The sequence below is a fragment of the Macaca fascicularis genome, chromosome 6, assembly GCF_037993035.2.
Source record: "Macaca fascicularis isolate 582-1 chromosome 6, T2T-MFA8v1.1".
Classification (NCBI taxonomy): domain Eukaryota; kingdom Metazoa; phylum Chordata; class Mammalia; order Primates; family Cercopithecidae; genus Macaca; species Macaca fascicularis.
Window position 1 is genome coordinate 14591900 of NC_088380.1, and position 13297 is coordinate 14605196.

At 40.4% G+C, this 13297-nt stretch overlaps 1 protein-coding gene across 1 annotated transcript in view; it reads right to left on the reverse strand.

The window, feature by feature from the left end:
• DNAH5 (dynein axonemal heavy chain 5) overlaps nt 1-13297 on the reverse strand; it is a 321438-nt gene that overhangs the window by 240718 nt on the left and 67423 nt on the right. The window contains exon 2 of the mRNA XM_045393550.3: nt 543-677. Coding sequence (XP_045249485.2) covers nt 543-677 — 135 coding nt within the window. The remainder of the gene's footprint in view (nt 1-542; nt 678-13297) is intronic.

Consider the following 13297-nt stretch of genomic DNA (forward strand, 5'->3'; position numbering starts at 1 on the left):
GCCCAGGAAATTATATCTTCCCATATTTTGGCCTTCCCCAACCAAGGTCAAACACAAAGCAAATCATACGCCCGGTTTTAAAGAAAAATTGTAGCAGAAGATGGGAACCAAGGTTAGGAACAAAAGAAAGCAGGTTCAGCTGCCAAACCAAAGTAAAAGCCAGAAAATCATGGCACAAATCCAGTGCCTAGAACAGAAGAAATGCACAAAAGATGAATTGGCAACTTGAGAGGAGATTCTGTTCTCCGACTTTAGCTTCCAAAATGGCACGAGAGCCCAGCTTCACTGGACATAGAGAGATGCAGACAATGCCGTCAGAATCACGGAACTCAAATGACAATTAGAAGTGCCCCTATTGAACATGGAGAGCTGGAGAGTCTTAAGCTCATTCTGCAAGCACCAGCACAGTCAGAATGGAGCCCTGTCCACGTTAAGACAGGCACCTCCCTCTGGGCACAGCATGGGATCCTGCCACAGGACCACGTCAACAGACCATCTGTGCCCTCTATAATCAAGTCAGTGAGAAGTCAAATGCATCCCACCTGATCCCCTTCAAGAACGGCATCCTCCACTTCGGTTTTGTTCAGGTCCAAACAGGAAGCCACAATTGCAAATAAGTAGTTGTGCCTCCCATCCAAAAGAGCCCGCTTGGCTTCCTTCTCTTCCTTCAGTCTTTGCTAAAAGAAAAGAATAAAAATGTTACATGGAAACTGCTGTTCTCAAGTGGATTCATTTTGTAATAATTTCATACAATTGTTGTTTTTCAAGTCTTAGGTATCCAGATAACAGACAGCTTAATGGTACCAATTTTTATGTACTATCTTCTATTTTTAGAAATAATTTATTTCTCTTATGAAAATAAAGCATGCTCATTGTTTTGAAATTGCATAATACAGGAAGCCAAAAGAGAGAAAAATCTTCTGCCATCCAGAAATTATTACTGTTAACATTTTGTTCTAAATCTTTACACACTTATTTCTATGCATATATAAGCATTCAACAGAATACCAAAAAAATAGAGATCTCCATTTTTATAAACATTTTCCTAAGCCATTAAAGTAATATTTTTCTACAGTATCTCCTATCTTTATTATTTACCTACAGCTATATATTTGGTCTTCAAATTAACTTCTGAATGCCATTGCTTGCTCTTTAACTATTAATTGTTAATTATGAGAATAAGGCATGCTTAATGTAACCGATGTTGGCAGTTTGAAGGATGTCTTTCCTTATGCTCTATGCTCATACAATCATATTCAAACATATGCCCACACCTATATTTACATCATACTATAAAATGTTTTCATGCATTTCTCCCTTAACAATACATCACCAACTTCTTTCTAGTTTAATACAGACTATTCCATCCTCTGTAATAGCTGCAAAAATATTCAGTATGAATGTACCATAATTTATTTAATTATTTTGACAATGGTAGACACTTGGCTTCCAATTCCTTCTTAGAATAATACATTACCTTTAATGCCAACCAGTAGCTCCCACTGGGAAGAGGAAAAGTGGACCCTCTGGATCCCTTCTTTTAATCAACAAACATTTATTAAACCCCTAATACGTGCCAGCACTGAAGAGAACAACACTACCTGGTAACTTCAAAAAAGCTCATGGCCTGGCTGGCAGGATGTGAGCTGAAAATTTAAATATGACAGATGGCATGGCGGTTGCCACAGGGGTATCAGATTTATGGGTCTCCAAATGCAGGGGCATTTATGGGTCTTCAGAGAAGGAGTAAAAAGAAGGATCTCCCACTCTAGCCTGGAGTTGATAAGGGGTGGGGGTGGGGATGACAGGAAAGCTTTCAGGAGGAGGTGGCTCAAGCCTAGCATTGAAGGAGGGTTGGTCATACTTCTAGGACAGTTGCCTTTCTGCATACACAAAGGCCGAGAGGCACACGAAAGCACATTCTGAAAACCACAAGGCAGCCAGGATGGGTGAACTAAAAAGGACTAGGAAAACATAACAGGAAATGAAAAAAAAGTCAGATCACAAATATTTTCTGGACCACATTACAAAGTTTAACTGTTATGTGAAATCCATGGAGAATCACTGATGATTTTCAAATCAGAAGAGACAGGTGTTTAGCTGCCTATGCAGCATTGAAAAATCCATCATTCTAACAGTAGTGTGGAAAGTGGGCTGATGCAATGCACGCCCAGAGGCAGTCAGGTGGGTAATGGTGGCATTCCCAGACACTGGGTTCATCAAGAGGAACAGGTTGAAGCAACACAATCATAAGTTCGGCTTTTGGATGTGTAAGATTTTGAGGTGAGTCAATACACAGGTGGACGAGGCAGACAGGCCACTGGAAATGTTCAAGGGGAAATGGCATTGCAGATACAGATAACATGCAGGTTCTCAATTCAGCACAATGACTTTATGAGATAGACCATTGTTGTTGTGAGGGGCAGTCCTGTGCGATGTGAGGTTTTAGCAGTGCCTTTGGTCTCCAACTTCTAGGTCCCAGTAGCCCCCACCACCGACTCGTGAGAATAAAAAATGTCTCTAGACATTGCCAAATGGCACCTGTGGGACAAAATAACCTCCCCTGTTGAGAACCACTGATATGATACAGACATATATATAGATATAGACACAGGCACATATAGACATAGACATAGAGAAGACCGTCAATATAAAAGCTACAATGTCAATCAGTGTGAAAACAATGTGGTACCTGTTGCAGTTGTGCAGTACAGAACCTGCAAAAGTACATCAACAGCTCTTTCAACCAGCAGATGGTGTGTGCATTCAATAAACATTTGTCAAATGAATGAATAAATCAAAGTTTAAACCATGAGTGCAGACATGATTTTCTAACAAACATATGGAAATGAAAACACAAAAAAGTGAAGAAAATTGGGGACCACCAGTATCCCAGGAGCAAGGAGAAAAAGAAGTGCAAATCAAGAAAGCTAAGGATGAGGCTGGGGGCAGTGGCTCATGCCTGTAATCCCAGCACTTTGGGAGGCCAAGGTGGGCAGATCACCTGAGCTCAGGAGTTCAAGACCAGCCTGGCCAACATGGTGAAACCCTGTCTCTATTAAAATACAAAAATTAGCCAGGCAAGGTGGCACATGCCTGTAATCCCAGCTCCTCTGGAGGATGAGGGAGGAGAATCGCTTGAACCCAGGAAGCAGAGGCTGCAGTGAGCCGAGATCGTGCCACTGCACCCCAGCCTGGGTGACAGAACGAGACTCCACCTCCAAAAAAAGAAAAAAAAAAAAAAACTAAGGATGAATGTGCAAAGAGATAGGAAGGAAACCAAGAAACCGCAGCATCAATAAATCATGGAGAGTGACCAATAGCAACAATGCTATACAGGATTGGTTGGGTTAATTAGGATATCTTTAAGCATTATTTTTACAGGATGGTTGTGGCTTCTTATAGCTCTTTTGCAGTGTGACTGTGCCACTAATCTGTCAAGAAATAGATGTATTCCCCCTCCCCTTGAATTTGGCTAGCCCTCTGGCCAGTTTTCACCAAAAAAAATCTGAGGGTAAATGAGATGGAATTTCCTAGGCTAGTTCTTAAGAGATCTTCACCTTCTGCCTTTGCACTTAGAATGTTTCCTCAGAACTCAGTCACGTAGGGAGACCACACAGAGGAGAACAAAACGTTCTGGTCAATGGCACCTTCTGACCTTCTAGCTGACTCCAGCACCAACTTTCAGCCATCTAAGTAAGCTGTCTTGGATGTTCCAACCTAAGTTTCCCCTACAGATGACAGCAAGCCAGCCAATGGCACCTGCAGAAGAACCACCCAGCAGAGCCCAGTCACTCACAGAATTAAGAGAGATAACAGATGATTGTTTCTGCTTTAGGCCCTTAAGTTTTGGTATGGCTTGTAATGCAAAAATAAATAACAGAGTAATTTTGTTAGAATAATTTCATTGGTTGGACAGAAATAAATATAGACTTGAGAAAAGCATGATTGGAAAAAGAAATATTAAAATGCTGAATATAAACTACTCTTCCCAGAAACTTGACTATAAAGGAATAGGGTGTGGTAGTAATAGAGAGGAAAATTTAGAGTCAAGGAAGAATTTTTTAAGGTACAAAAGAATTATGGAAAAGTAGAGATGAAAAAGTTGGAGATTTCAGAGCAATTGAAAGGTTACTGCTAGACCTATAAAATTGACATACATTTCTCTGAACTTGAAGGACTACCTATCTGAGAGACAACTTTGCTGGGGAGGTGGCAAGAGGAGGCAGGATTCAGGTTTAAAAAACAGATAATCTACCTGTTTTCTCACCATTTCTTTAAAAAGGAACTAACATAGGTCCTGACATAAAATATACACTCCATAAACATCAAATAAAAGTAAATTTAAAACTTTTCTCAAATGTCACTAAAGCCAGGAAGATGTCCTGTTGTTTTGAACTGTTTTCTACCTTCCTGGCAGGGAGAAATAAAAGACTTTTCTCTAAGTGATCGCTCTAAGTTTGTGCTAAATATCTTTAGCAGCTTGAGAACTCAGAGGTCAACCGGGGAGCCAGGAATTCAGCAACAACACAAAGAGCTGGCAAATGCTTGGTAGCCAAAAATAAAAATAAAAGAAGTAGAGAGCCAGAAGATTCAAGATGTAAAGGAACAGAGGGCTTCCAAAGAGCACAGAGATTTTAAAAAGATTCTTCCATGGCAAGGAACTGAGGGCTTCCAAAGAACACAGAGATTTAAATAAGATTCTCCCATGGCAACACATTACTCCATAACCCAATTGTTTCCGATTCGAGAGGAAAAAATATTCTAATGGAAAAAAAGAGAAATCACTCCCTAAAATAGAACACTAATTATTCTATTTTGTTTAAATATCACAGGAGAAAGAAATTTCCAAAGCAGCTTTATTTATACAAAGCTAATTATTGACATATTTTTAAGTAAATGTTTTCAGAAGCTATTTAATATATTTAAAAGCATGTTAAGACTTGAATATATGTTCTTATTTAAACTGATTGTTCTATTGCCTAAAGACAAGTAATATGAAGTCAATTCTAATGTCATCTAGATGAAAGGCCACAATGTTTGTCAATCTCAACTTTCATTGCATTACACTAAGGTATCCTGATAATACTGAGATTGTTTTTTAACTGCCATAAAAAAGTCAATAATGTCAAACAAATATTTAGTAATTAGAACAGTGCACTGTCAATCCACAAACCTAACCCTGCAGCTTTCTGGCTGCTAGGGAACCACAGCAACAAGCAGTCAGGTGACTAGGTCTCCAGGGGTTGGCTTGTCCTGCTGGCCTTTGAAACACCTAGGACACTTGGAAAGTGAAGGCAGAGAGGGATTAAGAAGGCAGGAGGTAAACTATGTCAAGACTTTTCTGGAGTCCTATTAAAATTTTTTTGCATTGCATGAACAAGCACCAATGGATAGGGGTTGGGAGCATGGCCAGAAACCTATTCAATATCCAAGGAAATCTAGAGCAGTATTAAAACATTGCGGCAATTTGTGATGAGCTGTTACTACTGCCTTGAAATGGGAGAGTGGCTAGTGTACTATCTCACAGGAAAGGAGCTCTGCTTCCCAGGTGGCCAATCCCTCTTAGACGAAGGAGCACTGCTGTCAGAATGAGGTGGTAGGTTCTAGTCCCAGCTCTGATACTAATTGCAAGACCTCACATCTTTCATTTAACCTCTCCAGGCCACAATTTCCTCAACTACAAAATGAAAGTGTTGGACTAGGTGACAGCCAAGGTTCATTCCTTCTCCAATATGTGGGCTACTTCTCATGACTTCAAACGTTTATACAATCTACAGACTCAACATTTTAAAATACAAATCCTAATGAATACCCCAAAAAGCTCTATGACTGTCTCAAAACTAATCCATCCATCCAATGTTTAAAATATACTAACCTTTGCCTTTAACTCTGTAGAACCAAAGCCCAAGTCTGCATGTTTATATACATAAGTTGTGTATAAACTACATACATCATCAGTCTTCCATTTTGTCTCCAGGCTTATAATCCTCAGCTATCCTCATTTATAGAAATGAAGATAAAAGTAAAAGGAGATAAAAGTCCCAACTTGAAAGATGTTTGTGAGGGTTAAATTGCATGCAGTTTGGTGATCACACTAAATCAAACAGCACTCGAATTAAAATGCATGACCAAGGATTTCATCCTGGACATCAAAATTTAAGTGAAACAAAACATTTTCATAACGATTGCTTTTAAGTGTACAAATGTTTAAGCTTCTTCCACCCTTATGAAGCTCTGCCTTGTTGGCAGATTTGTTCCTGACACAGATCTACTCCACTGACCCCACTGGCAGCCAGCAGAAGTGGATGGAGGATGGGGCTATTGGGTCTGAGAGTTCCTTTGTGCCTAAGCAAGGACATCTTTTCCCAGACCCTCCTGAAGCATATATTTTGCACTGTTTGCCCTGGTGGCATTGCCAGTTTGGTTCTGTTAGTCATCATTTGCTCACTATGTTTTGTTTTAATTGTCACAAAATCCCTATGAAGCAGACATTATTATCTCCACACCAGGAAATCAAGACTGCGAACCATTAACTGCTTTCCCAAAAGCACACAACTAAGAAAGTGGCAGGGCTGGAAATCAAGCCCTTGCTGTCTGCAGGACCAGACCAAGACATAGGGTGCTCAAGGGCAACTAAAAATTTTGCATAACTTCAAACTGATATTCCATAAGCACTTTTTTAAAAATATGCACTTAACAGTTATCTAGTGTGCTCTAGCAGGAGACCCCATACAACGGTTATAAGAGGAGCTGTGGATGGAGACCAGTTAACTACACCCATTTCCTGAGTTATATCAGTGATATTTTGGTGCCAGTGTGGACTGGTACCTAGGTGCTTCCAGCTGGGATGCATGTATTCAGTTCTCACTGCACTTCTGTGTCTCTCTGAAAATGATAACATCCTCACCCCATCTTCTACTCCTGAAAGTGCCTCGGAGGTTAGTTCCTCACTTGGGTAGTCAGTAGGTGAGGCTCCAGATTCTCCCTACTCACTGCTGCTTCCATCTGACAGCATCACTATTATCTACACCATACTGCATATACCAGGTCCTCGTACAGTACCTTTGCACAGAGAAGTTGGTAGGGAAAGGAATGGGTCCTGCAGTCAAAGAATATTTTGTTGTTAAAAGAAAAAAGTTTTTCTAGGTGACATGATTAGCTTTGTTGCACGTCTGAATCTGAGAAAGAGAAAGAGATCTGACTTAAGGAAGTCCAGTTGCACATATTGAAGTGAATATATTTCTATTTGTTTGATTTAAGTATTTTGTTCTTTATATATGTATATACATAGAGTAACATACCAAATATAATACAGGATCATATGGGTTAAAATCCCCTTCTGAGATAATTGTAAATAATGTACTCTATGAATTATAGCTGTTCGCCCATCCCCATCCAAGGTTTCCCTTTCTATGGTTTCCATTACCTGTGGTCAACCTTGTTCCAAAAATATTAAATGGATAATTCCAGAAATAAACAATTCATAAGTTTTAAATTGTGTGCCCTTTGGAGTAATGTGGTAAAATCTCATGTCGTCCAAATCCATACCACCTGGGATATGAATCATCCCTTCATCCAGCATCTCCACGCTGTAGACATTACCTAACCATTAATCATCAACATCATCTTCTCCTAGCATCCAATCATTGACATCATCATAGCTCAATGATCCAGGATCACCCAAAGCACATGGTCCTCCTGCTATACCATCAGATGGTCAGTAGCAGCCAAACACTATATCACAATGCCTACAGCATTCACCTCACTTCATCTCATTATGCAGGCTTCATATCACCTCACATCAACCCACGAAGGGTAGATACAGTAGAAGAAGATATTTTGAGAGAGAAAGACCACATTCACACAATTTTTACTACAGTATATAGTTATAATTGTTCTATTTTATTATTGTTGTTGTTAATCTTTTACTGTGCCTAATTTATAAGTTAAAGTTTATCATAGGTGTATATATATGTATATATTTAAAAATTTACAGATATAAATGCACATATATATACACATCGATGGTTTCCAGCATTCACTGAAGGTTTTGGAATATATTTTCTGTGGATAAGACAGAACTACTATATCGTTAAAGTTCCTTATCTTAAATAACTAAAGTAAATACATCCATGACTGGTTTCCCTTTGGCTGTCAATGTCAATCTCAAGTCTACAGATAATTGATCACTTGATGAGAACACAGTGCTAACGAAACCAAGGACATGAATTTGATCATCTTAGGCCAGTTAACTTCACTTTATTTCACCTTCCCCAACTGTGGATGAATCAGGACAAATTCATGAGCAGAAAAAGAAAATTATTCAAAGTGCATGCATGGCTGAAATACCTGGTTATTGGTAAAATATGTATTTCTTTTATTTTTTAAAAGACACCCAAATGGTTTACTTCTCCTATCTGCCACATACATAACCTGATCCTTCTTATCTCCTGAGCAGTAAAACAAAGTAAATAACAAGAGAATCTCATCATTCCTACAAGAGCACGGGCTTTACAGGGAAGCGATGCTTTCCATTTTGATTTTGTCAATAGCAGCAGTGTCAACAACAGGCCCTGGCACACTGAAGATCCTCAATTAATATCTCTAAATAATTTTAAAATTATTTTACAAATCACTCTCAAGTAATTAAGGGCTGGAACAAATTATTCTAGATCAATGTGAGTCCACGATTGCAGAATCAAAATTAAGCCAATAGGATCCATGCTGTTGTGCCTGGAACGTAAATGACCACAAAGAATTCTACCCTGGGTAGGGTAGTAGCTCCCCCTCAATTTCACAGCAAATACAGCTAACCTTGCTTTACCTGCCTCCCATTTTATTTTGTTGAATTAGAGAAACTGAGGGAAGCAGTTCTGTAACTCATTCACCCTTAGAGCCCTCTACAATCAACCCTATTTCCCTGTCTTCCCACAGAGAGAAGCCTCCCTCTTTGTCTTCCAGCTTTTCTGTTTCAACCCACAGGGCCCTGTCTCCTTTCCCAGCCTCTCTCAGAGAGAAGAGGCTGCTCTGTGATGCTTCGCAGCCCAGCCTAACCTGCTCTTTAATTGGCTGGGAGAACCACAATTTAGAGACTCTCCACTCCTAACTGTACTTTTCAAGTTTCACCTTTTCTGACTCCCCTTTCGTTTCATGTTTCCCGGTGAAGGGCCACAGCCGCGGAGGAAGCACGGCACCTCCTTCCCGAATTAAGAGCACTTCAGTCAAGTGGTTTCAGGAAAGGAAAGAGACACCACGCTGGCTAATCCCACTCACAGCAGGTGCTTTAGTGAAGCCCTCCTTTATTTAACAAGAGCCACACTCTCCCTCTATTGCTAAGAGATAGCACTTAAGCGTGTGGTACCATCCATTTTCTTCTGTTCAGGGATAAACTTTGGCACCCTGTCTATTTTTGCTGGAGTTTCCAAGGCCTCTAACTCTCCCCATTCACTCACTCCCTTACCTATCATTCCTTCCAGGCAAATAAAGAACTCTCTCTTCAGCATTTGTGATGTGTGAATTTTTCACCCAGACCAACCCCAAATCTGCTGTAGGCATATCCCCGTCTGCACAGCCTCACCTCTCCCTGACATTCCATCACCCAAATTCTAACTTAGAGTCTGTTTTCTGCGCACCAAACTTCTGGACCTGAACTGAGATTTGGTGGACCTTCACATGGCCATGTATCCTCTTTCCCTAACCCCACAGTGATTTCACTCCAAAATCAGGAATGCCTCTCATGAAGAATTTCAAGAGGTCGCTCTGGCAGCAGGGAGCATATAACTCAAATGGCCCTTACCCATATGCTAAAAACATATATATAATATGTCACCATTCACATTATATATGGCACAGGAGTGTATATAATATGTCACCATTCACATTATATATGGCACAGGAGTGGAATTCCCAAACTTCCCTTATTCACACAACAAACTACTGTGCTTAAAGCTGGCCACTCATTCGAGTCATTGGAGAGCTGTAAAATACTGATGCCTGGGCCCCCCACCCCTGAGAAATTCTGATTTATCTGGTCAGGTGCAGGGCCCAGGCACTGGTATTTCTCAAAAGCTCCCCTGGTGATTATAATGTACAGCCCAGCCTGACATCACTGTTCTCAAGGAAGTCATTTTATAAATTGATCATGATGGATTACTATGACCAAGTTCTCACTTAAGGTAGAAACTTAATAGAGAAAGTCCAAGGACATAAATTTTGGGATCTTCTAACTCTAACTTCTTCTTTTCTCCTTACTAGACTTGGGCAAACATTGAATGATAGAAAGAACAAGTTCAGCTCTAAATTCCATGGGGTCTAGATGGGTTTTTCCCTGCCACATCACAGAGCACAGCACTTAGTACAAAGTAGGCATTCAAGAGATACTCGTGGAATGGATAGGTTTTGCCATACAGTTACATTCCCCCAGGGTCTAGCTATGGCACGATAATGATGGGGCATCTTTGGGCCTTAACTAGTTCAGGCTAGAGAGTGCTCACCAGGACTGGCACAATGACTCACGTCTGTTATCCCAGCACTTTGGGAGGCTGAGGCGGGAGGATAGATTGAGGCCAGGAGTTTGAGACCAGTCTGCACAGCATAGGGAGACTCCATCTCTACAAAAATTACAATTAAAAAATGAGCCAGATGTGGCGATGCATGCCTATAGTCCTAGCTACTGAGGAGGCTGAGGTGGAAGGATTGGTTGAGCCCAGGGGTTCTAGGCTGCAGTGACCTATGATGCCACCACTGCAGTCCAGCCAGGGTGACAGAGTGAGACTCTGTCTCCAAAAATGAAAAAAAAAAAAAAAAACATTTAAAAACAGAGAGTACCTCTCTCTTCCCAGCTAAACCCTAGATCCATTCACCTGCCAGTGCTCTAAGGAAATGGTTTTGATCTGCTCTATGTGAAATCTGTTGACTTGGCCCAACAGGCCTGGGCCTGATTAACAGGATGCTGAAAATGGTTTGGTTAATTTGCCAGAGAATGAGAAAACGGACACCTTTACAGATTTCAAAAGATAATCTGAGAGCAAAGGTTCTTTCTGTCTTGGCTTCTACTAAGCACCCCACTGGAAACAATGGCTGCCCTCCCGCAGAGCTTCTCAGCAGGGGAGGGAGGTGTGCTCTCTTCCCCCACAGCTTCTACCCACAAGAGAGTCACTGTTCAGAGAAAACTTGCAGCAATCTGAAAGTTCATGAGCAACAGCATTCCCTAACACAAATACATACAGCACAAAACAGGAACAACACACATTTCACTGCAGTGGGGAGAAGACTTTTCTCCATTTTGAAACCAGCTTTGCAATTAGGTAAATTTAACAGTCTAGAGGACTATCATCTATCTTTCAAGTTATTCTTTTTTCTGGAAGTCAACAAAGTCAACCAATAAAATTATAAACTTCAGTTTCATTTTAAGGAAGTAAGGAAAAACAGAATTCACAAGTCTGGAATTCCTGTCCATTGTACACCTGTAACTTGGTACTAAGCGTTCTTTATCTCTGAGAAAAGCAGAAAAAAAAGACAGACATCAGATCTGGACCATAATTTTTGCAAATGAGTGAATGAATATATACAGAATAATTTCAAGTTTTTAAATTTAAAATAATGTGTGTTTATTGTACAAGAGAAAAGATATATGGCTTGATTTTGTTTATGGTACATTTGGTTGTTATTGGCATGATATTTATGGATAAAGCCAATTATTACATTACAGTAACCTAATTATAACATAGCGTCATTGCAATAATAGTTCCAGACCTTAGTCTGGAACTTAGTTAAACATATACGGACTTGTAGTTAAGTACATACATACTTAGGTAGCTCTGGAATGTTTCCCATTGGTCATTTTAGATCATGAAGTTATAATATAATAAGTTATCTTATCAGTTGACAAAGTTTCTTTGCTTGGCCAAACTTTAGTCAGGCTTCTGAATCTTCTCCTAGGCCCATCTGTACACGTCCTTGTAAAATCTAGTTTTGGCAAAGAACTCTGCTAAGTCAGTTAACAAGAACCCCCGGTAGAGGATACTCAATATCTGATCACCTTCGATAGCTGATTGGGTTCCTCATCCTCCAACATCCCCCACGTGCTGTCTCATCCTCCTGGCCTTTCTTCAGCAAGAATCCTGGTAGGTCTTCAGTTTCGCCAGAATCCCCCTCCCCATTATGTTTCCTCTTAGCACTTTTCTAACCACTGACCCCTGCCCTACTTCTTGGCTACAAATTCTCACTTGGCCATGCCATATTCACAGCTGAGCCCAATCTCTCCCCTAACTCCCCATACAGGTCCTTATACTTAACTCGATGGTCCTGAATAAAGTCTTACTTACCACGCTTTAACAAGTGTCACCGAATAATTTTTTTCTTTAACACAGTGCACTAAGTAGAAACTGTGTAATTATTTACATAATGTACTGCAATACTATTAAGATAATTCTGTTAATCTCAGACTTCAGTGGAGTGAACCAAACTAGCATCCTAAATATATGATTGAAACCTCCAAAATACTTGACTTACTCTCAAAGCATAGTTCATGTCAAGGAAGAATCTAATTCATCAATTATGCCTGAGATTTTATCATCAATTGTGGTGTTTCAGACTTGGTACTGAAGTACAGGAAAAATGTTCAGACATGTGAAATGTTTAATTCATTCAACTTATTCCACAGGCATCTATTAAGGACCAAGCACATACTACGGACCAAGCTCTGTGTTAAAGGAAGATTATTTTAAAATGAAGAGAACTCACAATTCGGCAAAAGAAAGAGACATGTGGGCAAACGTCATTTCACTACAGAGATGTAACAAGGACTCCATAAGACATCGAAGGAAAGTGCTGACAGGGTACAGGAAGGAAACTCTCGCCTCCTCCTCAAAGTGTCAGGGGACGCTTCTCAGAGGAGGCAACACTAGCACTTGGTCTTAAAGAATAAGCAGCGCATGGACTGGCTGGAGTCAGCTCTTCCAGAATGGTCTTCTAACTCCAGCAAGCAAGTTCAGGGGCTTGGCTGGAAGACGTTCACCTTGGGAAGGATGCCTCAGAATCTTGGGGCTTGGGCAAGTGAGGGGTGGCAGGTGGTGGCGTACTTAGAAAAATCAGAGGTAGCATGCCTGCTCTAAAAACAACAGGCTGGGGGCATCGTGTGAGCTTCTGGGGATACACAAAAAGATACAGTGATCAAGCCCAGTAGGAAGCATGGGTTAATGGTTGAAAACTGAGTCCCAGAGAAACCTCCATTTTCTTCTGACATTAATTGGCAGTGGAAGAGGTTTCCAAATCCCTCTCTATGCATTTGCAT